Source organism: Salvelinus fontinalis, chromosome 14, assembly GCF_029448725.1.
Source record: "Salvelinus fontinalis isolate EN_2023a chromosome 14, ASM2944872v1, whole genome shotgun sequence".
In the NCBI taxonomy this organism is placed as follows: domain Eukaryota; kingdom Metazoa; phylum Chordata; class Actinopteri; order Salmoniformes; family Salmonidae; genus Salvelinus; species Salvelinus fontinalis.
The window spans coordinates 36,070,631-36,096,880 of record NC_074678.1 but is presented as its reverse complement, the minus strand read 5'-3'; the positions used below and the strand labels follow the sequence as shown (position 1 = coordinate 36,096,880).

The window sequence follows — 26,250 nt, the reverse complement described above, 5'->3', positions numbered from 1 at the left end:
AAACAATGATTAGGTTTGGTGAAAAAGTGTGATTTTGTGTGTCGTTCTTAGTCAATTGAAAATGTGCTTCAAGTTTTGAAAAAACAGCCTTTTTGGTGATCTGTTTTGAGTTTTTTATTAGGAGTTCTGAGATTTTACCACATACTTGTGAAAACAGTACCAAAGCGATAAAAACAACAACTGTAATTTGAGTGTCCCGGATTTACGTTTACTATTCTAACGTCTAGTCTATGAGACATGAAAAACATCTTCCAACTTCTCCAAAGGTTCAAGTGTTCATTTGTTTAGACAATACTGTGTGTTGTGGTAAGATGTATTTGAATGGAATCTTTATATCATTGAACAAACTTTGATGTTGAGTTAAAAACAATAAGAAACCGTATGAGGAAACCATGTAAAGAACCTGTCAGGTCCACAAGGTGCAGGTTTGTTGAATGATATGAAGATTCCCTTTTTAATATGATATGGTCAAACTTAACTTGTTTCTCAAATGCCTTTCAAGTGTCTTGAGCTGAGACTTACAAAGCAGTACTGGACAAATTGTATTATGACTAATGGCTGAATTGCACCATTGTGTGGTCAACGCTGATTTTGAAGCAGATATAGTTTGGGAATTATGGCTACAAATGCTGGAGATACAGATTAAGTGCCCCCTTGTGGACCTTTATAGTCAACACAACATTGTCCAATCAGACAATATCTATCAACCCAACAAAATACAATCCAGGCCCTACAAATGTCACAATTCTTATAAACGAATATATGTGTTTCTCAGAAATAATGATACAACCCAATATGACCAAACAATGTAATTATTTAATAATGATTTTGCCATACAAAACATTTGTGCAAAAATCTTCAGAAAATACAAAGACAAGGCCTCTTGGTAAATCCAATATTATGCACGTAAACCTTTGTGATGAATACACTGTAATCTAAAAATGCTGTTTGAAAAAGACTGTCCAAGAAAAAGAAAGTGATGTAACATAAAACTTTTTAACTAAATAAAAACAGCACAAGAATTATATTTTGCCCAAGACAAAATAGCCAGTCCCAAGGTTCACAGTCTTGTGTTTAAGTGGTTTTGAACTGATATATACACACACTTAAATTCATATAACATCAGAGGATACCTGTATAGAACTCCAGATACCTAGGTAGGTAGAACTGCTTTAGAGAAAGAAAGATATGTGGAATAAAAAAATCAAAAAGAGCTTAACCTAAAGGGACAGTCCCTCTGGACACTAACTGACACATCCTAGAAATGTCCAGGATAGTAGTACCCAACACGCTCATCATACTTCACTGACGTTGTACCCTGATAAAAAATAAGGATGTGCTTAACATGGAAGAGATGTGTATTATACCAAAGTACGCATGGAAGAGATGTGTATTATAGCAAAGTAAGCATGGAAGAGATGTGTATTATACCAAAGTAAGCATGGAAGAGATGTGTATTATACCAAAGTAAGCATGGAAGAGATGTGTATTATACCAAAGTAAGCATGGAAGAGATGTGTATTATAGCAAAGTAAGCATGGAAGAGATGTGTATTATACCAAAGTAAGCATGGAAGAGATGTGTATTATACCAAAGTAAGCATGGAAGAGATGTGTATTATACCAAAGTAAGCATGGAAGAGATGTGTATTATACCAAAGTAAGCATGGAAGAGATGTGTATTATACCAAAGTAAGCATGGAAGAGATGTGTATTATACCAAAGTAAGCATGGAAGAGATGTGTATTATACCAAAGTAAGCATGGAAGAGATGTGTATTATACCAAAGTAAGCATGGAAGAGATGTGTATTATACCAAAGTAAGCATGGAAGGCAAGTGCTACCGAGGATTGTCCTCTTTCTGTACAGGCAAACAGTGAGTCTTTGTACTAAGTAGTTGCATAGCAACAAACACTTTAAAGTGAGGTGAAATATACTGTATTGTAGCTGCTTGTGTAAGCTGTCTGGTAAAATGTGGAAGGATATCAGATTCATACCTATATTTTATCATTCCTTCACCCTACTGTCAGACATTATTGTTAGATTGATTGCTTTGAGAAAGAAGCTGTGATGAACACACATGTATCAGTACTATTTCTTCATATCATAAAAACAACAATAAATGGATAGATCAAAGACTGCATAGCCAATGTAAGAGCCATATTGCATAGCTGATCTATTGTAAGAGGGTGATAGAGGGGAGGAGAGACATGCTCACAGATTGGAGAGAGAAGTATGGCTGGTTAAACAATCATCTGATTCAGTCCTAGTACCTATATATCAGTGAAATATCTATTGATAGAACCCTGTATTGAGAAGAGAGTCTAGTAGACACACATAACTGTGGAGGCACGTAACTGTGGAGGGACATAACTGTGGAGGCACATAACTGTGGAGAGTGATGCAGAGGGTATGAGTGCTATGTTATTGCATAGCGTTGTGTAGGACAGGCCTCATCCAGTCCAACAACACCACACCCTACTGCAGTGCAGGCCTCATCAAGTTCAACCAACACCACACCCTACTGCAGAACATGCCCCCTCCAGTCCAACAACACTACACCCTACTGCAGAACATTCCCCCTCCAGTCCAACAACACCACACCCTACTGCAGAACATGGCCCCTCCAGTCCAACAACACTACACCCTACTGCAGAACATGCCCCCTCCAGTCCAACAACACCACACCCTACTGCAGAACATTCCCCCTCCAGTCCAACAACACCACACCCTACTGCAGAACATGGCCCCTCCAGTCCAACAACACTACACCCTACTGCAGAACATGCCCCCTCCAGTCCAACAACACTACACCCTACTGCAGAACATGGCCCCTCCAGTCCAACAACACCACACCCTACTGCAGAACAGTCCAACAACACCACACCCTACTGCAGAACATGCCCCCTCCAGTCCAACAACACCACACCCTACTGCAGAACAGTCCAACAACACCACACCCTACTGCAGAACATGGCCCCTCCAGTCTAACAACACCACACCCTACTGCAGAACATGGCCCCTCCAGTCCAACAACACCACACCCTACTGCATAACATGGCCCCTCCAGTCCAACAACACCACACCCTACTGCAGAACATGCCCCCTCCAGTCCAACAACACTACACCCTACTGCAGAACATGCCCCCTCCAGTCCAACAACACCACACCCTACTGCAGAACATGCCCCCTCCAGTCCAACAACACCACACCCTACTGCAGAACAGTCCAACAACACCACACCCTACTGCAGAACATGGCCCCTCCAGTCCAACAACACCACACCCTACTGCAGAACAGCCCTAAAGTGCTCCAGAAAATCAAGAAGTGCCTGATTCAGAGTTTACTAAGAGTCTATCCAGGCAGGTAGAGTAGCTTCATTAGGAGTCTATCCAGGCAGGTAGAGTAGATTCATTAAGAGTCTATCCAGGCAGGTAGAGTAGATTCATTAAGAGTCTATCCAGGCAGGTAGAGTAGATTCATTAAGAGTCTATCCAGGCAGGTAGAGTAGATTCATTAAGAGTCTGTCAAGGCAGGTAGAGTAGATTCATTAAGAGTCTATCCAGGCAGGTAGAGTAGATTCATTAAGAGTCTGTCCAGCCAGGTAGAGTAGATTCATTAGGAGTCTATCCAGGCAGGTAGAGTAGATTCATTAAGAGTCTATCCAGGCAGGTAGAGTAGATTCATTAAGAGTCTATCCAGGCAGGTAAAGTTTCAGAATAGGAGGCTGGCCACGACTTCTAGCTCTGTTATTAAAAAAAGTTAATTGAATATAAATCTTTGCATCTCATTCATTCGGGATTTACAAGTAGAGTAAAAAGTTAAAAAAATAATTATAATAATTTTATTACAAAAACAAACAAAACAGGTAAAAGGAAACAAAGCATCACATCAACCAGATGAGATATTATATAGTCAAGGTCTGTAGTGTATTTACACGTCAGCGGTGATGATCGAATCGCTGTACATGAGTCTGTTGGCGTCGGCCAGCAGTGCAGACGTCTGCGAGGGGTCCATCTGTTGCAAAGCCTTCTGGGACATGTGTCCGTACACCTGCATGGTCCCGCCCCCTGGCAGGGCAGATATCGCCACGCAGTGTGACAGCAGTGGCGTGTTGGCATCGTGATTAGACCCTGTGGACGGCAAGCTGGCCACATGACCGGTGCTGGTGGAGCCGCTAGCACTGCTGGGAGATCTGCTCTTGGGCGGGGGGAGGTGTTGCACCACCCTGGGGGGGCCCTGGGCCTGGAAGTGGGCTGCAGGGAAGGCAGCATAGCCTGGGGGGATGGGGTAGCCGTTGACAGGGATGAAGCATTGGTGTTGGTGCTGGTTCTGGGCCATGGGTGCTCCATGGGTCATAGGGGTCCAGCCTGCCATTTGGTGGCCCGGATGACCTGGCGCGGGTATCCCCTGAGCTGGGTAGAGGTAGCCTGCAGCGGCGGCGTAGCGTGGGTTGCTGAGGTTACTGACAGGACTAGCACTCAACGAGGTGGTCTGGGTGGTGGCGTTGCCCCCGCCTCCTGATGGGGTACTAGAACTGGCGTGGGATGACAGCCCCTCCCAGGCCCGGAGACGACAGTGGATATCCTTAAACCGCGGACGCCTCGCTGGGCCCTCCTGCCAGCACTCTGTCATCAGGCTGAAGACCCTGGGGGGGCAGTCCTCTGGGCAGGGCAGCAGCTGACGTTTCCTCACCATCTCCATGACCTCCTGGTTGCTGAAGCCGTAGTAGGGCTGCAGGCCGTAGCTGAAGATCTCCCACAGCACCACGCCAAACGCCCAGATGTCTGACTCCGACGTGAACTTCCCATAGGCCATGGACTCAGGAGGCATCCATCGGATCGGGAGTAAAGCCTTGGGCTGGACCCTGGAATAATATTTTTCAAAACACCCGAATTTACTTTATATACTAAGATCAGCAAGATTAATACAAATCAGCAGGAACATCAAATCACACTAAACATTACAGCAATGACAAACTAAAAAGTCAACTAAATAAGGAAATATGCATTGAATGCACTGACTGTAAGATGCTCTGTAAGGTTGCTAAATTACTCAAATGTAAAAATGTAAACATGCCTGTAGTAGGTGTACAGGGTTGGAGTCAGGTCTAGAGTTAGGGTCAAGTCTAGAGTTAGGGTCAAGTCTAGAGTTAGGGTCAAGTCTAGAGTTAGGGTCAGGTCTAGAGTTAGGGTCAAGTCTAGAGTTAGGGTCAAGTCTAGAGTTAGGGTCAAGTCTAGAGTTAGGGTCAGGTCTAGAGTTAGGGTCAGGTCTAGAGTTAGGGTCAAGTCTAGAGTTAGGGTCAAGTTTAGAGTTAGGGTCAAGTCTAGGGTTAGGGTCAAGTCTAGGGTTAGGGTCAGGTCTAGAGTTAGGGTCAAGTCTAGAGTTAGGGTCAAGTTTAGAGTTAGGGTCAAGTCTAGAGTTAGGGTCAAGTTTAGAGTTAGGGTCAAGTCTAGAGTTAGGGTCAAGTCTAGAGTTAGGGTCAGGTCTAGAGTTAGGGTCAAGTCTAGAGTTAGGGTCAAGTTTAGAGTTAGGGTCAAGTCTAGGGTTAGGGTCAAGTCTAGGGTTAGGGTCAGGTCTAGAGTTAGGGTCAGGTCTAGAGTTAGGGTCAGGTCTAGGGTTAGGGTCAGGTCTAGAGTTAGGGTCAGGTCTAGAGTTAGGGTCAGGTCTAGAGTCAGGGTCAGGTCTAGAGTTAGGGTCAGGTCTAGAGTTAGGGTCAGGTCTAGGGTCAGGGTCAGGTCTAGAGTCAGGGTCAGGTCTAGAGTTAGGGTCAGGTCTAGAGTTAGGGTCAGGTTTAGAGTCAGGGTCAGGTCTAGAGTCAGGGTCAGGTCTAGAGTCAGGGTCAGGTCTAGAGTTAGGGTCAGGTCTAGAGTTAGGGTCAGGTTTAGGGTTCGAGTCAGGTCTAGAGTTAGGGTCAGATCTAGAGTTAGGGTCAGGTCTAGGGTTAGAGTCAGGTCAAGGGTTAAGGTCAGGTCTAGGGTCAGGTCTAGGGTTAGGATCAGGTCTAGGGTCAGGTCTAGGGTTAGGGTCAGGTCAGGTCTAGGGTTAGAGTCAGGCCAAGGGTTAGGGATAGGTCGTTTGGCATTTTTTTTGGCATTTGGCACTTGGCATTTGGGCATGTGGCAATGAACTATGAATTGAATCCCAGTCAGAGTGCCTTTTGTCAGGGATAGTATATAATGTGTATAGCCCTGCAAGCATATTCATGTACCAAGGCAGGGCTATGGGCCTTTTGGCATTTGTGGAAGTGCCATTTTGGCATGTGGCATCTGAGCCTATGGGCTCAAGGGCAGTGAACTATGAATTGCATCCCATTCATAGTGCCTCTTTTCAGGCATAGTATATAATGTGTATAGCAATGAAAGCCTATACAAGTACCAGTGCAGAGCTATGGGCCTTTTTGGCATTTGGCACTTGGCATCTGGCTCATTACGCCCTAAATAGGGTCAGGTCTAGGGTTAGGGTCATGTCTAGGGTCAGGTCTAGGGTTAGGGTCAGGTCTAGGGTCAGGTCTAGGGTTAGGGTCAGGTCTAGGGTTAGGGAGACAGTGAGCCACGTACAGTACCTGTAGTAGTCGGAGGCATAGATCTCTCGGGACAGACCTAGGTCAGATATCTTGACGTGGAGCCGTTCCCCCACTAGGATGTTACGGGCTGCCAGGTCCTTATGGACGAAGGAGTGACTGGCCAGGTATTCCATACCAGCAGCCACCTGGAATAGAGTAAAGTAGAATAGATACTTTAATGTCCATTAATGTTATATTTCTATCTCAACCCATACAGTAGTTATGGTAGCTACCTGGATGGCCAGGTGCAGGAAGTCTCCGTGGTCCAGGATGGACTTGATGGTCCCGTCCTCATCACTACTACAGCCCACGTCAGAGTGAGGAGAACGCATGATGAGGAACTCATGGAGGTCCCCCTGGTTCAGGAACTCAAACAGCATGCAGACAGGCTGCTCCTGGGTCACTACCCCCAAAAGACACACCACATTGTGATGGTGCAGCTCAGCCATGACTGATGCCTCCTACATATAGATAGATAAGTAGATAGGTACTTAAAAAATATCTGAGGGGAAATTTCATGTCAAATGTCAAACAGCAGTAGACAAAACAGACGTAACATCAGATGAAAAACAGAATACCAAAAACAATAAATAGCATTAAATATCACCAAAAGATAGCATCAGAAAGCATCAGAGAGCATCAGAGACCAACAGATAGCATCAGATAGCATCAGATAGCATCAGAGAGCATCAGATAGCATCAGAGAGCATCAGAGACCATCAGATAGCATCAGAGAGCACCAGAGAGCGTCAGATAGCATCAGAAAGCATCAGAGAGCATAAGAAAGCATCGGAGATCATCAGAGAGCATCGGAGTTCATCAGAGAGCATCAGATAGCATCAGAGCGCATCGGATAGCATCGGAGAGCATCGGAGGGCATAAGAAAGCATCAGAGAACATCAGAGAGCATCGGAGATCATCAGAGAGCATCAGATAGCATCAGAGAGCATCATATAGCATCGGAAGCACCAATTAAAGACAGCATCAATGAATATCATTACACAATAACAGTAGCTAACATCAGAGAGCATCAAAAGCACCAATTAAAGGTAGCATAAATTACTACCACAACACAGTAACATGAATAATAACATGCATAATAACATGCCTGTTGGAAGTCCCCCCACTGGCCAGGGCTGGAGTAGTCCTTCAGGGTCTTGATGGCCACCAGCTGGGCATGCTCCATACCAGGCATGTACAGGTGGCCCTTGTAGATCTTACCAAATGTACATTCACCTAGCTCCTCCATGAAACGCACTGCGGATAGGGGGAGTTCCTTGGCCTTACTCTGGAGAGAAGAAGAGGGATAGAGAAAGATGGAGAGAAGCAGAGAGAGAGGGGGGAGAGAAAGAGAGGGGGAGAAGCAGAGAGAGGGGCGAGAAAAAGATGGAAAGAAGCAGAGAGAGGATAGAGAAAGAGAGGATGAGAAGCAGAGAGGAGAGAGAAAGAGAGGGGGAGAAGCAGAGAGAGGGGGAGAGAGAAAGAGAGGGGGAGAAGCAGATAGAGGGGGAGAGAGAAAGAGAGGGGGAGATGCAGATAGAGGGGGAGAGAGAAAGAGAGGAGGAGAAGCAGATAGAGGGGGAGAGAGAAAGAGAGGAGAAGCAGATAGAGGGGGAGAGAGAAAGAGAGGAGGAGAAGCAGATAGAGGGGGAGAGAGAAAGAGAGGGGGAGAAGCAGATAGAGGGGGAGAGAGAAAGAGAGGGGGAGAAGCAGATAGAGGGGGAGAGAGAAAGAGAGGGGGATAAGCAGAGAGAGGGGGAGAGAGAAAGAGAGGGGGAGACGCAGAGAGAGGGGGAGAGAGAAAGAGAGGGGGAGACGCAGATAGAGGGGGAGAGAGAAAGAGAGGGGGAGAATCAGATAGAGGGGGAGAGAGAAAGAGAGGGGGAGAAGCAGATAGAGGGGGAGAGAGAAAGAGAGGAGGAGAAGCAGATAGAGGGGGAGAGAGAAAGAGAGGAGGAGAAGCAGATAGAGGGGGAGAGAGAAAGAGAGGAGGAGAAGCAGATAGAGGGGGAGAGAGAGAGGAGGAGAAGCAGATAGAGGGGGAGAGACAAAGAGAGGGGGAGAAGCAGATAGAGGGGAGAGAGAAAGAGAGGGGGAGAAGCAGATAGAGGGGGAGAGACAAAGAGAGGGGGAGAAGCAGATAGAGGGGAGAGAGAAAGAGAGGGGGAGAAGCAGATAGAGGGGGAGAGAGAAAGAGAGGAGGAGAAGCAGATAGAGGGGGAGAGAGAAAGAGAGGAGGAGAAGCAGATAGAGGGGGAGAGAGAAAGAGAGGAGGAGAAGCAGATAGAGGGGGAGAGACAAAGAGAGGGGGAGAAGCAGATAGAGGGGGAGAGAGAAAGAGAGGAGGAGAAGCAGATAGAGGGGGAGAGAGAAAGAGAGGGGGAGAAGCAGATAGAGGGGGAGAGAGAAAGAGAGGGGGAGAAGCAGATAGAGGGGGAGAGAGAAAGAGAGGGGGAGAAGCAGATAGAGGGGGAGAGAGAAAGAGAGGGGGAGATGCAGATAGAGGGGGAGAGAGAAAGAGAGGGGGAGAAGCAGATAGAGGGGAGAGAGAAAGAGAGGGGGAGAAGCAGATAGAGGGGGAGAGAGAAAGAGAGGAGGAGAAGCAGATAGAGGGGGAGAGAGAAAGAGAGGAGGAGAAGCAGATAGAGGGGGAGAGAGAAAGAGAGGAGGAGAAGTAGATAGAGGGGGAGAGAGAAAGAGAGGAGGAGAAGCAGATAGAGGGGGAGAGAGAAAGAGAGGGGGAGAAGCAGATAGAGGGGGAGAGAGAAAGAGAGGGGAGAAGCAGATAGAGGGGGAGAGAGAAAGAGAGGAGGAGAAGCAGATAGAGGGGGAGAGAGAAAGAGAGGAGGAGAAGCAGATAGAGGGGGAGAGAGAAAGAGAGGAGGAGAAGCAGATAGAGGGGGAGAGAGAAAGAGAGGAGGAGAAGCAGATAGAGGGGGAGAGAGAAAGAGAGGGGGAGAAGCAGATAGAGGGGGAGAGAGAAAGAGAGGGGGAGAAGCAGATAGAGGGGGAGAGAGAAAGAGAGGGGGAGAAGCAGATAGAGGGGGAGAGAGAAAGAGAGGGGGAGATGCAGATAGAGGGGGAGAGAGAAAGAGAGGGGGAGAAGCAGATAGAGGGGGAGAGAGAAAGAGAGGAGGAGAAGCAGATAGAGGGGGAGAGACAAAGAGAGGGGGAGAAGCAGATAGAGGGGAGAGAGAAAGAGAGGGGAGAAGCAGATAGAGGGGGAGAGACAAAGAGAGGGGGAGAAGCAGATAGAGGGGAGAGAGAAAGAGAGGGGGAGAAGCAGATAGAGGGGGAGAAGCAGATAGAGGGGGAGAGAGAAAGAGAGGGGGAGAAGCAGATAGAGGGGGAGAGAAAGAGAGGGGGAGAAGCAGATAGAGGGGGAGAGAGAAAGAGAGGGGGAGATGCAGATAGAGGGGGAGAGAGAAAGAGAGGGGGAGAAGCAGATAGAGGGGGAGAGAGAAAGAGAGGGGGAGATGGTTACATGCTGAAATTTCAAGTCAGATTTATACTCATATTCAACACTCATAACTATCTTGGTATGTAGACAGACATTAAAACTTAACAGCTTACAATTGGTGCTCGTTATAATTTGATGTAGGAAAAGTGCCTAATATACCAGTGTGTGTGCGTGTGAGCAATATTGCCTGGATATGTCATAATTATCTATTAGTCTCATACTGTATCCATTATCTCCTTTCCTCAGCTCAACTCTTCAATAAATCCCTTCAGCTCCAGACAGAAAATGCATAAATATACCAACGCCAGCCCAGACTCTGGCAACACACCCCCAACACAATCTGGCAGCGTGCCCCCAACACAAACAACAATAAACCGACAAGTTAGTGCATATTTCAGAAATTGCAGGTAATCAATTTTCTCTGTAATTATTAATGTGGTATAAATGAGAGCCATTAATAACTGAAGGTGAACTTTGGTTTGAGGGATGACAGATGACTGTAATTATCAACCCAGCCGGGGACTGAACCATGAGAACTAGAGTGGAGCCAAGACCCATTGGGCACAAACTGGTTAACTCAACATTGTTCCAACGTAATTTATCAACGTATTGTGACGTGGAATCTACGTGTATCTCTGTTTTGAGAGTTGTTTTGAGGGTGAAATTTCAACCACAGGATTAATTTCAACATAAAATATGTTGAATTCAGAGGAGGTTGGTGGCACCTTAATTGGGGAGGACTGGCTTGTGGTAATGGTTGGAGCGCAATAACTGGTTTCCATGTGTTTGATGCCATTCCATTTTCTCTGTTCTAGCCATTATTATGAGCCGTCCTTCCCTCAGCAGCCTCCACTGGAGAGTTGATCTACCTACAGCACCTCCTACTGGAGAGTTGATCTAGCTATATCACCTCCTACTGGAGAGTTGATCTACCTACAGCACCTCCTACTGGAGAGTTGATCTGTCTACAGCACCTCCTACTGGAGAGTTGATCTAGCTACAGCACCTCCTACTGGAGAGTTGATCTGTCTACAGCACCTCCTACTGGAGAGTTGGTCTGTCTACAGCACCTCCTACTGGAGAGTTGATCTAGCTACAGCACCTCCTACTGGAGAGTTGATCTAGCTACAGCACCTCCTACTGGAGAGTTGATCTAGCTACATCACCTCCTACTGGAGAGTTGATCTAGCTACAGCACCTCCTACTGGAGAGTTGATCTGTCTACAGCACCTCCTACTGGAGAGTTGATCTGTCTACAGCACCTCCTACTGGAGAGTTGATCTGTCTACAGCACCTCCTTCTGGAGAGTTGATCTAGCTACAGCACCTCCTACTGGAGAGTTGATCTAGCTACAGCTACCCTTCGGTCTCCCATCCAGAGTTTTAACCAAGCCTATCCTGCTTAACTATGATGTTCATCGCTGACTATTACCAATGTGCTATAGTGAGAATTATTGTTGAGATAGCGCCACTTAAAGACAAAATAGATTCACTGTTGTTATTGAAGTCATTCCAAAGAGAAGGTTTAACAGAGCAGATGAAATGTGACCATACTTTATCACTCATGTATCATCAATGAGACTATTTAGGCCTATATAGCATTTTCAAAGTCATCAACAGCTATTGTTTCAATTCAACACAGAAAAACAACAGAAAATAGATAATACAATAGGCCTAGGGTTTGAAGCTCTGGTTGATTTAAAATGGAATGATATTTTGTGATATTGAATTGTGTTTGGTTGTCAACAGAACCAAATATTAGCATTTGAAAGATATTTATCTTCTTTGCCACTGACTTAATCTGGCTTTAATTTCAGTTTGTCTTAGAATTCAGGAAACTGTCAATACCACCTCCCTCAAACAAAAAGGTATGGACCGAACTCCAAAACGACTCAACTTGTACATGTAGAGCAAGCCTGCCATCGCACATTGGGAATCGGGGTTGTGGTCAATTACATTTCAATTCCAGTCAATTCAGAAAGTAAACCAAATTCCAGTTCCAAATTGTCCTGGCTGAAAAGCATTGAAGAGAATTGGAATTTCAGTGTACTTGCTGAATTGACTTGACATTAAATGGAATGATCATTTTCAATCATTAGTCAAATGCACGAGAGTAAAGAGGACTTCATAGAGCTGGGACAATAAACCGAAAATGATTGACACCGACCAAACCGACAAGGGGGGTTATGAAAGATTCCAGGAACTCCCAGATGAAAAATGAAATTCCTGACGGAGGCCACAGTCAGTTAAGGGGGGGGGGGGGGGGGGGAAGGACTGTTTGGGGGAGTGGTTAGCAATGGAATGGTGGTGGGGGATGTGACTGTTATCAAAGGGCAACAGATGTTTTTGGTTTGGGTTTCTCCCTCCCCGGGGCCAAACCAGACTCATTCTCGCCTCGCAGCACACCGGGCCAGGCTGTGCTGGGCGAGGCCAAACCAGACTCATCCTCGCCTCGCAGCACACCGGGCCAGGCTGTGCTGAGCGGGGCCAAACCAGGCTCATCCTCGCCTCGCAGCACACCGGGCCAGGCTGTGCTGGGCGGGGCCAAACCAGACTCATCCTCGCAGCACACCGGGCCAGGCTGTGCTGGGCGGGGCCAAACCAGGCTCATCCTCGCCTCGCAGCACACCGGGCCAGGCTGTGCTGGGCGGGGCCAAACCAGGCTCATCCTCGCCTCGCAGCACACCGGGCCAGGCTGTGCTGGGCGGGGCCAAACCAGGCTCATCCTCGCCCCGCAGCACACTGGGCCAGGCTGTGCTGGGCGGGGCCAATGCTGTCATGAACAACAAACCCTAGGTGACCTGGAGCAAGGCCCAGTGGATAGTGGTGACATTGAGGAGGACAGGAGCGGTGGGGCAGATGTATTTAGGGATGACATAAAGACTCAGACAGTAGACACTGTATTGTTAGTGGTTTTAGTTTTCTGTGAGAGAAGGATCCACTCTTCTAGATTCCCACAGGTCAATCTAAATCAGAGATGACAGGGACTTTGACGGGGACCACAACACTGGCCTGTCTGACAGAGCCAGTCCACTACAGCTGTAGCTTTGATTGGCTATAACATCAGGGAGTAGACCTTTGTCTCACATCATAACACAGCCTGGATAACCTTCTAAACAAGGTGGATAGAGATATATCAGAAATAACATTATAAGAATGCAGTGTTGACTGTAATACAATCTGCAGGAGAATATGAATGAACTTATAGGCAAAATACTCATACTGTTGTCACACATTACAAAGAGGCCCAATGAGACAGAGAACGAAGAGAGAGAAAGAGAAAGAGAGAGAGAGAGAGAGAAAGAGAGAGAGAGAGAGAGAGAGAGAGAGAGAGAGAGAGAGAGAGAGAGAGAGAGAGAGAGAGAGAGAGACAGACAGACAGACAGACACACAGACAGACAGAGAGAAAGAGAGAGAGACAGAGAGAAACAGAAAGAGAGAGAGTGAGAGAATGAGAAAGAGAGAGAGAACGAAAGAGAGAGAGCTACAGAGAGGGGACTTAGCTACAGAGAGGGGACTTATACCTTGGGTTTGTAATTGGTGAGCATGGACATCTCAACGTTCTGTCCCCTGACAGGTTTGGGCTGTCTGGGGGCTGGGGGGCGAGAAGCCTTCTGGTTGTTACGACACAAACAGATGAAGAAGAAAAGGAGGGCGATGGCCAGAGGGATGGTTATGCTCGGGACCAGGATGTACAGAATCTCCATGTTACTGCCCCCACGCTTCTCCTTATAATCTGGATGGGACACAGGGTTAATGTCAGGGCTGGGCAATCTAAACACTGTAAATACACTGTCAATTACTAACATAATGAACTCAGGTAGTAATGTCACTTATTGTTAAACAGACCATAACATAACGCATAACAACTACTGTGTCTATTTGATAGGTCGCAGCACTGACTCCCAATAATAACGTAGTGTTTATGAAGCCTTATAACCCAGCCTGGCACACTGCTAACACCCTCTCTCACTACAGAAAGTGGTGTCCTTAGTGCTTATAAAACCTTAAACCCCCTCTATATCTCACCACAGATAGGGTGTCATTAGTGCTTATAAAACCTTAAACCCCCCTAAATCTCACCACAAACAGGGATGTCACATAGCTCCAAGCGGACCCCCTCGTCCAGCGTGAAACACCATGGTCCCTCCTGCTTGTTGCCGGGGTTACGGCAGTAGGAGTGTCCTCCGCTGAGCTCGGGGTATTGTACCGCCAGGTAGGTGTGGCTGTGAGGGTACTGAGAGTTCCAGGGCTGGCACTGACGACCTGACTTGGTCTTACTGACCGTCCCGCGGAAGTCTGAACCACTGCTGTTGAAACACTTGTGGTCTGGTCAAAGGGAGAAGAACATAAGAACATTGTTAGACAATTGGTAAGTATAAGTGAGAGAGTTTTAACTTTATTGTTGATGGGCTTCACTCTGATATGCAGATCCATGTTAACATGAAAGTATACAGGTCTGCTTTTGTGTAATGGATCCTATGGCTTCTGACAGAACCTCTCCAATAGAAAACGTTGAAGTAGACAGTAGAAATAAGTAAAAAGTATCTTCCTCTAGTTGATTGTGTGTGCTATGAAGATGTGCAATAGTCTTTCTGTGTATATAGTATTTCATTCCATATCCATCCAAATAATGAAAACTATTCATTTGATAGAAACTGAATGTATCTTCCACATTTAACCCAACCCCTCTGAATCAGAGAAGTACGGGGGGGGGGGGGGGGGATTTCTTAATCGATATCCACGTCTTCAGCGACCGGGAGCAAAAAGACAGATTTTTCCCTTGTCAGCTCAGGGATTTGATCCAGAAACCTTCCGGTTACTGGCCCAACGCTCTAACCACCTGCCGCCCAACCCAAAGTCTATCTGCAATATTAAAGCTGATCTACCAAAATAAATAAAACTACAACTAAATGATAATTCTTACTCTTGTTGAAGGGCTCGACCATGGGGATCCCTATCCTCATACAGTTGGCAGCCTCTGGGCTGGTGTGTCCCGCCAGGTCTTCACAGTTCGGTAGTTTCAGTCTCTTCAGGATGATGGGGTTGGAACGGGCGATGATGTACTCGGTCTTACACAGGTCATTCTCTAGGATCTCACACTCGTCCTTACACAGAGAGGACAAGAGGAGAGGATAGACTTGAGGGTCAAACAAACAATAAAAGCAACATAACATTTTAATAAGAGGACCACAATGGAAATACGTCCTAGACTGTATACCTAAAGTTGTATTACAAAAGTAGTTTGAAATGTTTTGGCAAAGTTCACAGGTAACTTTTGAGATATTTCATAGTCACTTTTCACAGGTTGGAACCAGTGTTTTTCTGGATCAAACGCGCCAAATAAATGGACATTTTGGATATATATCGACGGAATTAATCGAACAAAAGGACCATTTGTGATGTTTATGGGACATATTGGAGTGCCAACAACAGAAGCTCGTCAAAGGTAAGGCATGAATTATATTTTTATTTCTGCGTTTTGTGTCGTGCCTGCAGGGTTGAAATATGCTTCTCTCTCTTTATTTACTATGGTGCTATCCTCAGATAATAGCATCGTTTGCTTTCGCCGAAAAGCCTATTTGAATTCTGACATGTTGGCTGGATTTATGTGTGATTTATAGTAATTTATTTGAATATGGCGCGCTGCATTTTCTCTGGCTTTTGGCCAAGTGAGACAGTAGCGTCCCGCCTAAACTCAGGTTTTTGGATATAAATATGAACTTTACCGAACAAAACTTACATGTATTGTGTAACATGAAGTCCTATGAGTGTCATCTGAGGAAGATCATCAAAGGTTAGTGATTCATTTTAACTCGATTTCGGCTTTTTGTTACTCCTCTCTTTGGCTGGAAAAATGGCTGTGTTTTTCTGTGGCTATGTACTGACCTAACATAATCGCAAGGTGTGATTTCGCCGTAAATCCTTTTTGAAATCAGACACTGTGGCTGGATTAACGAGAAGTTTATCTTTAAAATGGTGTATAATACTTGTATGTTTGAGGAATTTTAATTATGACATTTCTGTTGTTTCGAATTTGGCGCCCTGCAATTTCACTGGCTGTTGGTTAGGTGGGACGCTACCGTCCCACATATCCCAGAGAAGTTAATGCTACAAGCCTAGAAGATGTAGGTATAATCGTAGTTGTGAAGCATGTCATCATACCTTACACAGGTCCCTGGGCTTGTCAGTCCCAGAGCTGCGGTCACATGTTGGGAAGGCAAAGTGGCACAGAGACGGGATGGCGAACAGGGAGCAGCGGTCCGACAGGTGGTTGGACGTTCCGATCATGGTGAAGGCGGCTGGATGGAAGAAGTGGGAATGTGAATATATGTGTATCAGATCATGTGTGTTCCATACGGTTTAGATCATGTGTGTTCCATACTGTGTAGATCATGTGTGTTCCATACTGTGTAGATCATGTGTGTTCCATACTGTGGTAGATCATGTGTGTTCCATACTGTGTAGATCATGTGTGTTCCATACTGTGGTAGATCATGTGTGTTCCATACTGTGGTAGATCATGTGTGTTCCATACTGTGTAGATCATGTGTGTTCCATACTGTGTAGATCATGTGTGTTCCATACTGTGGTAGATCGTGTTTGTTCCATACTGTGTAGATCATGTGTGTTCCATACTGTTTTGATCATGTGTGTTCCATACTGTGGTAGATCATGTGTGTTCCATACTGTGGTAGATCATGTGTGTTCCATACTGTGTAGATCATGTGTGTTCCATACTGTTTAGATCATGTGTGTTCCATAATGTGTAGATCATGTGTGTTCCATACTGTTTAGATCATGTGTGTTCCATACTGTGTAGATCATGTGTGTTCCATACTGTGTAGATCATGTGTGTTCCATACTGTGTAGATCATGTGTGTTCCATACTGTGTAGATCATGTGTGTTCCATACTGTTTAGATCATGTGTGTTCCATAATGTGTAGATCATGTGTGTTCCATACTGTGGTAGATCATGTGTGTTCCATACTGTGTAGACCATGTGTGTTCCATACTGTGTAGATCATGTGTGTTCCATACTGTGACTTTATCATCCTGAACTCACTCTCACCCCTCTACCAGATATCCTCTCATCATCCTCACTGACAGTAATGACAAGCTACAGACTCAACCAGGGTCAGATGGGACCTAGCACACACACACACACACACACACATACACACACACACACACACACACACACACACACACACACACACACACACACACACACACACACACACACACACACACACACACACACACACACACACACACACACACACACACACACACACACACAGAGGCAGGCGGCATACCTGTGATCTGGGTTTCGATCTCACCCTGCATCTGCAGAGAGTCAACGAAGATGCTGCGGTTTCCTATGAAGCGAGAACAGGCCACTCCCCTGTACGGTTGGCAGAACCCCTCCTCATCAAAATCATCACTGACAACATAGGTGGAGCGAGAGAGAGGAAGAGAGTGAGAGAGAGCGAGAGAGAGAGTATACATTACAGTCATAATTATGACCACTAGAGAGCACCACACATTACACTATAACAGGGATGTGGCAGAAACACTCTCTACCAGAGTCCAGCACAACTTTCCTATGTATTGTATTTAAATGGTTTCTATATTGAAAGGTTTCTGGTTTACTCAGATAAATGATTTCATTTCTTTTATTTCTCTAAATCGAAATGTTATTTTGTCTATTTCTCTTTTCTGTCTGGATAACTATACTATACTATAATTATACTTGTGGGGACCCAAAGCCCCCACAAGAATAGAAATCAAACAAACATTTGACCAACTGAGGACATTTTGTTAGTCGCCACAAGGTTAAATGCTATTTCTAGGGGGTTAATGTTTAAGGTTAGAATTAGTGTTAGGGTTAGAATTAGGTTTAGTGTTAGGGCACATGACTCACACGACTCACACGACTCACATGCCACATGACTCACACGACACACACGACTCACACCACAAGACTCACACGATTCATGCGACACTCGACTCACAAGACTCACATGACTCACAGAGACGTCTTCTCACTATGAGCTTATTCAGTCATGTGACTGAAGCCATGCCAGATGAGACCATATAAGGGAGTATGACATCATGAGGCACACACATAACTATTATCATATTGTCACAATAAGCACCCTCTTCTACATCCTGCTTCACAACCACATGAACCACCCTGGAACATTATGGCTGAGTGAGGCAGATGACCTGGAACATTATGGGTGAGTGGGGCAGATGACCTGGAACATTATGGCTGAGTGAGGCAGATGACCTGGAACATTATGTCTGAGTGGGGCAGATGACCTGGAACATTATGTCTGAGTGAGGCAGATGACCTGGAACATTATGGCTGAGTGGAGCAGATGACCTGGAACATTATGTCTGAGTGAGGCAGATGACCTGGAACATTATGGCTGAGTGGGGCAAATGACCTGGAACATTATGGGTGAGTGAGGCAGATGACCTGGAACATTATGGCTGAGTGGGGCAGATGACCTGGAACATTATGTCTAAGTGGGGCAGATGACCTGTAACATTATGTCTGAGTGGGGCAGATGACCTGGAACATTATGACTGAGTGGGGCAGATGACCTGTAACATTATGGGTGAGTGAGGCAGATGACCTGGAACATTATGTCTGAGTGGGGCAGATGACCTGGAACATTATGGCTGAGTGGGGCAGATGACCTGGAACATTATGGCTGAGTGAGGCAGATGACCTGTAACATTATGTCTGAGCGGAGCAGATGACCTGGAACATTATGGCTGAGTGGGGCAGATGACCTGGAACATTATGGCTGAGTGAGGCAGATGACCTGGAACATTATGGCTGAGTGGGGGAGATGACCTGGAACATTATGGCTGAGTGTGGCAGATGACCTGGAACATTATGTCTGAGTGGGGCAGATGACCTGGAACATTATGGCTGAGTGGGGCAGATGACCTGGAACATTATGGGTGAGTGAGGCAGATGACCTGGAACATTATGGCTGAGTGGGGCAGATGACCTGGAACATTATGGGTGAGTGAGGCAGATGACCTGGAACATTATGGCTGAGTGGGGCAGATGCCCTGGAACATTATGGCTGAGTGAGGCAGATGACCTGTAACATTATGGCTGAGTGGGAGAGATGACTTGGAACATTATGTCTGAGTGGGGCAGATGACCTGGAACATTATGACTGAGTGAGGCAGATTACCTGTAACATTATGGGTGAGTTGGGCAGAGGACCTGTAACATTATGGGTGAGTGGGGCAGATGACCTGGAACATTATGGCTGAGTGGGGGAGATGACCTGGAACATTATGGCTGAGTGGGGCAGATGCCCTGTAACATTATGGCTGAGTGAGGCAGATGACCTGTAACATTATGGCTGAGTGAGGCAGAAGACCTGTAACATTATGGGTGAGCGGGGCAGATGCCCTGTAACATTATGGCTGAGTGAGGCAGATGACTTGGAACATTATGTCTGAGTGGGGCAGATGACCTGGAACATTATGACTGAGTGAGGCAGATTACCTGTAACATTATGGGTGAGTTGGGCAGAGGACCTGTAACATTATGGGTGAGTTGGGCAGATGACCTGTAACATTATGGCTGAGTGTGGCAGATGCCCTGTAACATTATGGCTGAGTGAGGCAGATGACCTGTAACATTATGGCTGAGTGAGGCAGAAGACCTGTAACATTATGGGTGAGCGGGGCAGATGCCCTGTAACATTATGGCTGAGTGAGGCAGATGACCTGTAACATTATGGATGAGTGTGGCAGATGCCCTGTAACATTATGGCTGAGTGAGGCAGATGACCTGTAACATTATGGCTGAGTGTGGCAGATGCACTGTAACATTATGGCTGAGTGAGGGAGGTGACCTGTAACATTATGGGTGAGTGAGGCAGAAGACATGTAACATTATGGGTGAGCGGGGCAGATGACCTGTAACATTATGGCTGAGTGTGGCAGATGCCCTGTAACATTATGGCTGAGTGAGGCAGATGACCTGGAACATTATGGGTGAGTGGGGCAGATGACCTGGAACATTATGGCTGAGTGGGGCAGATGACCTGGAACATTATGGCTGAGTGTGGCAGATGCCCTGTAACATTATGGCTGAGTGAGGCAGATGACCTGGAACATTATGGGTGAGTGGGGCAGATGACCTGGAACATTATGGCTGAGTGGGGCAGATGACCTGGAACATTATGGCTGAGTGTGGCAGATGCCCTGTAACATTATGGCTGAGTGAGAAAGATGACCTGTAACATTATGGGTGAGTGGGGCAGATGACCTGTAACATTATGGCTGAGTGAGGCAGATGACCTGGAACATTATGGCTGAGTGAGGCAGATGACCTGTAACATTATGGCTGAGTGGGGCAGATGACCTGGAACATTATGGGTGAGTGGGGCAGTTGACCTGGAACATTATGGCTGAGTGGGGCAGATGCCCTGTAACATTATGGCTGAGTGAGGAAGGTGACCTGTAACATTATGGCTGAGTGTGGCAGATGCCCTGTAACATTATGGCTGAGTGAGTCAGATGACCTGTAACATTATGGCTGAGTGATGCAGATGACCTGTAACATTATGGCTGAGTGTGGCAGATGACCTGTAACATTATGGCTGAGTGTGGCAGATGCCCTGTAACATTATGGCTGAGTGAGGCAGATGACCTGTAACATTATAGCTGAGTGGGGCAGATGACCTGTGACATTATGGCTGAGTGAGGCAGATGCCATAGAACATTATGACTAAGTGGGGCGGATGCCCTGGAGAGGCCTCATGTTACTCCAGGGGTACATCCACCCTCGAACACACACACACACACACACACACACACGCACACACACACACACACACACACACACACACACACACACACACACACACACACACACACACACACACACACACACACACACACACACACACACACACACACACACACACACACACACACACTAACAGATAACATCTAAGGGTAACCCTATCGGTGTCTGGGCTGAGGGCTGAGCGCTGCGGGCTGTGAGTCAGGGGTCAAAGGGGTCATTAACTCTGAGGAGAGCATTAAGTCTCAGAGGCCAAGATCACCTCTCTACACTGACTTTTAACCCCTAACCCCACCACATCCCCCTGAATGCTGTAGAATGGGATTTCCAGACAGACATACACACATGCAATGACGCAGGCACACACACACACACACACACACACACACACACACACACACACACACACACACACACACACACACACACACACACACACACACACACACACACACACACACACACACACACACATATAATCCTTTGGCAGAGAGTGTAGAGTCTGGAGTGTGTCCAGCAAGCTGTGGTGTGTGTGTGTGTGTGTGTGTGTCACAGGGAACGGGACAGCACTGAGATGGCTAAAGGACAAGGAATAGTACACAACAATGCTGCCTCCGAGTCCCGGTCCGCATCCTGATCCAGCAGCAAATTACAACCCTGGTCTGTCCAAAAGACCTACACAGACCAACATCCCTCGCCCAGCAACTCTGTCCCAGAAGGCTTTAGGTTAAAAAGCCATGTCCAGATCAGACAAACAAAAACCTATTTAAAACTTGGGCCCTAAGTCCGCCACAAAGCCTGTTCTCTGGAGGTGGTTCCTGTCTGTGTGTGCATGGTGAGAGGCTGAGGGCGTCACATGCTGGGAGGCCACAAGGCCCAGTGAGTGTGGCTGCTATTTGGATAAACAGTGTGGATGTTCAGGCCTTTATGTTCCACACTAACAACACACTCTGTGAAGGGGGAATGTCTGTAGTAACAGTTTATAAAGGCTAATTACAAGAAAGACTTCTCCTTTAAACTGACTGTGAGCAGCAACCGACTGTGTTTGCCAAGGCTAAGCTTACATCTTGGGTTCTGTCAGAGAGGGAGGAGAGGAGAGGAGAGGAGCGAGAGAGAGAGAGAGAGAGAGAGAGAGAGAGAGAGAGAGAGAGAGAGAGAGAGAGAGAGAGAGAGAGAGAGAGCGAGAGAGAGAGAGAGAGGAAGAGGAGAGGAGAGAGAGAGAGAGGAAGAGGAGAGGAGAGAGAGAGAGAGAGAGAGAGAGAGAGAGAGAGAGAGAGAGAGAGAGAGAGAGAGAGAGAGAGAGAGAGAGAGAGGAGAGGAGAGGTAGTTATAACTACAGGCTAGAACCCCTGAAGTCTACCACACACATCAACACACACAACTCGACACGAACACACACATGAACACACACAACACGACATGAACACACACATGAACACACACACAACTCGGCAAGAACACACAAAACTCGACATGAACACACACATGAACACACAAAACTCGACATGAACACACACATGAACACACAAAACTCGACATACACACACGACATGAACACACACATGAACACACACATGAACACACACAACACGACATGAACACACACAACACGACATGAACACACACAACACAACATGAACACACACATGAACACACACAACACAACATGAACACACACATGAACACACACAACACAACATGAACACACACATGAACACACACAACACAACATGAACACACACATGAACACACACAACACAACATGAACACACACATGCATAGAAACACACAGAAACAAAAGCAAACATTGCTTCACACGCACGCATATGTTCTATGTTTTGCTTACATACACACACACACACCCACCCACACACACACACTTCATCTACTGGCCCTGTTGGCTTTACACAGGTAAAGCCATAAAACAGCGACAGGAGGCTGTTTTACTGTTGAACCACTGGTTTGTTTGTGTCTGTCTGTCTGTCTGTCTGTCTGTCTGTCTGTCTGTCTGTCTAACGCTCGTCTTCCTCCTCGTCTGAAGAGGAGCATGGATCGGACCAAAACGCAGCGTGGGTTGAATACATATCTTTTAATAAAGCAACAAAGACGAAAAACACACTTGACAAAATACAAAACAGATAAACGACGTGAACAAACGAATGAACGAAAACAGTACCGTGTGGCGCACAAACACAGACATGGCAACAATCACCCACAAACAAACAGTGAGAACAGCCTACATTAATATGGTTCTCAATCAGAGGAAACGTAAAACACCTGCCCCTGATTGAGAACCATATCAGGCCAATTGAAAATGAACCCAACATAGAAACACATAACATAGAATGCCCACCCAGCTCACGTCCTGACCAACTAAACAAAGACAAAACAAAGGAAATAAGGTCAGGAACGTGACAGTCTGTCTGTCTGTCTGTCTGTCTGTCTGTCTGTCTGTCTGTCTGTCTGTCTGTGTGTGTGTGTGTGTGTGTGTGTGTGTGTGTGTGTGTGTGTGTGTGTGTGTGTGTGTGTGTGTGTGTGTGTGTGTGTGTGTGTGTGTGTGTGTGTGTGTGTGTGTGTGTGTGTGTGTGTGTGTGTGTGTGTGTGTGTGCGTGCGTGCGTGCGTGCGTGTGTGTGTGTGAGCCTGCCCTCCGTTCCCAGTCATCCCTGGGGGAGAGACACCAGAGAACATTAGGAAGATGGATCTCCCTGAAACCCAATCTGTTTTTACTATAAAGGTAGGACATCAGCCACACTGCTGCTAAAGCCTTGACCTCAGAGACAGGAGAGGGCCGAGGGGGCAGAGATTGTGGGCTCTGACTGTTGACAAACGTACAGTCATCTAAGTCAACTCAATCTGTGTGTTAGCTCATCCTAGTCAAGGCCATTCTCTGTTTTCTTTCTGGGAAAACTACATCTAAAGGAGGAAAGTCGATAAAGGTGTGTGAAGACATTAGGTATGATGTTTCAGACCACATTTTTGACTCATAAAAGAGTCAGAGACTTTACTGGTTGTACTGGTCAGTGAATCAGTCCACCTAGAATAAAATACACTTCTGTTTGACTGCTGCGGAGTTGTATTTTATCATTCAATTGGAATCTGTAAATGCACATACAGCCTTGTAAATGCTCTCCACAGCCCCTAAAACACAGGGAGTCCTGGGCCTATGGAGATGTCAATATTATGTTGCACGCTCAACACAGAGGAGCAAGGCTAATGGATTTGGTTCTCCAAAGCTAACGGAGGCTACTCAGTGCCTCTGGAGGCCAATAAAACATCTCTCAAATTCCCCAAAACCTCATTCCCTCTCTTTCTCTCTATCCTGTAGATCCAACCGTTCCCTCTCTTCCTCTCTCTTCTGCAGTTTCCTGGCATTCCTTACACTGTGGAATCCTCTTCCTAGCAGGTTTGTCAATAAGACCGTCAGAGATTTGGGAGCAGACCGGATTGAATGTGGGATATGAACTCTAAACTAGGCTTCTCTACACTCTATATACAGTATCTAAGCCTGGTTGTGATGACCGTATTGGGGCGCTGACGTGATTCCCACTTTGTGAGCATTAGACTCATGCAGTAATAGGATGGGACACAGGGACTTTGTGGGAACACAAAGGCAAAGCATCAAAACTGAAACTCTATTTACCGGGCAGACATATCGGCTGTTTTCATATTGTCTTTGGTATTAATATTCACAATCCATTCATTGGACACTTACAATGAGTTTGCAAAACATTAGGAACACCTGCTCTTTCCATGACATAGACCAGGGGTACTCAAGTACTATTTGAGAAGGTCTGGTCACACACATTTCCTAGGTGGCAAGAGTGCGGACGGATAATGACATTTATGGGCGTGGAAACAAACCCCCAACCAAACTGTTCACACCCCTCTTGTTGGCAGAGAGAACTTTTTGCTGTTTTAAAGCACATTTCCTGCTATTCTACACATTCTTCCATGTCTTATGTGTGTTCATATGACACCAGGGTCCAAAGCCTGACCGAGTAAAAAAACAAGATATACACAGTAACAGTCAAAAGTTTGCACACACCTACTCATTCAAGGTTTTTTCTTAATTTTGACTAATTTCTACATTGTAGAATAATAGTGAAGACATCAAAACTACAAAATAACACATATGGAATCATGAGGTAACCAAAAAAGTGTTAAACAAATCAAAATATATTTTACATTTGAGATTCTTCAAAGTAGATACCCTTTGCCTTGATGACAGCTTTGCACACTATTGGCATTCTCTCAACCAGCTTCATGAGCTAGTCACCTGGAATGCATTTCAATTAATAGGTGTGCCTTGTTAAAAGTTAATTTGTTAATTTCTTTCCTTCTTCCTTGAGCCAATCAGTTGTGTTGTGACAAGGTAGGGGTGGTATACAGAAGATAGATCTATTTGGTAAAATACCAAGTCCATATTATGGAAAGAACAGCTCAAACAAGCAAAGAGAAACGACAGCCCATCATTACTTTAAGACATGATGGTCAGTCAATACGGAACATTTCAAGAACTTTGAAAGTTTCTTCAAGTGCAGTTGCAAAACCCATCAAGCGCTATGATGAAACTGGCTCTCATGAGGACTGCCACAGGAAAGGAAGACCCAGAGTTACCTCTGCTGCAGAGGATATGTTCATTCGAGTTAACTGCACCTCAGATTGCAGCCCAAATAAATGCTTCACAGAGCTCAAGTAAAAGACACAACTCAACATCAACTGTTCAGAGGAAACTGCGGAATCAGGCCTTCATGGTCAGATTGCTGCAAATAAACCACTACTAAAGGACGCCAATAAAAAGAAGAGACTTGCTTGGGCCAAGAAATACAAGCAATGGACATTAGACCGGTGGAAATCTGTCCTTTGGTCTGATTAGTCCAAATTTTGGATTTTTGAGATGTAGAGTAGGTGAACAAATGATCTCCGCATGTGTGGTTCTCACCGTGAAGCATGGAGGAGAAGGTGTGATGGTATGGGGGGCTTTGCTGGTGACACTGTCTGGGATTTATTTAGAATTCAAGGAACACTTAACCAGCATGGCTACCACAGCATTCCGCAGCGATACGCCACCCCATCTGATCTGCGCTTAGTGAGACTATCATTTATTTTTCAACAGGACAATGACCCAACACACCTCCAGGCTGTGTAAGGGCTATTTGACCAAGAAGGCGAGTGATGGAGTGCTGCATCAGATGACCTGGCCTCCACAATCACAATTGAGATGGTTTGGGATGAGTTGAACTGTGGAGTGAAGGAAAAGCACCAAAAGTGCTCAGTATATGTGGGAACTCCTTCAAGACTGTTGGAAAAACATTCCGCAGGAAGATGGTTGAGAGAATGCCAAGAGTGTGCAAAGCTGTCATCAAGGGTGGC

The 26,250-nt window shown here is 46.0% G+C and overlaps 1 protein-coding gene across 1 annotated transcript in view; it reads right to left on the bottom strand.

The window, feature by feature from the left end:
• Positions 1-794: 794 nt before the first annotated feature.
• The window catches only part of ror1 (receptor tyrosine kinase-like orphan receptor 1), a 115,066-nt gene continuing 89,610 nt past the window's right edge, over positions 795-26,250 (bottom strand). The window contains exons 5-13 of the mRNA XM_055861579.1: positions 17,344-17,471; positions 16,189-16,325; positions 14,951-15,131; positions 14,107-14,352; positions 13,548-13,759; positions 7,673-7,852; positions 6,798-7,025; positions 6,565-6,710; positions 795-4,866 (exon numbers count right to left, since the gene is read on the bottom strand). Of these exons, the coding sequence (XP_055717554.1) occupies positions 3,933-4,866; positions 6,565-6,710; positions 6,798-7,025; positions 7,673-7,852; positions 13,548-13,759; positions 14,107-14,352; positions 14,951-15,131; positions 16,189-16,325; positions 17,344-17,471 (2,392 nt within the window). The 3' untranslated portion in view covers positions 795-3,932. The remainder of the gene's footprint in view (positions 4,867-6,564; positions 6,711-6,797; positions 7,026-7,672; positions 7,853-13,547; positions 13,760-14,106; positions 14,353-14,950; positions 15,132-16,188; positions 16,326-17,343; positions 17,472-26,250) is intronic.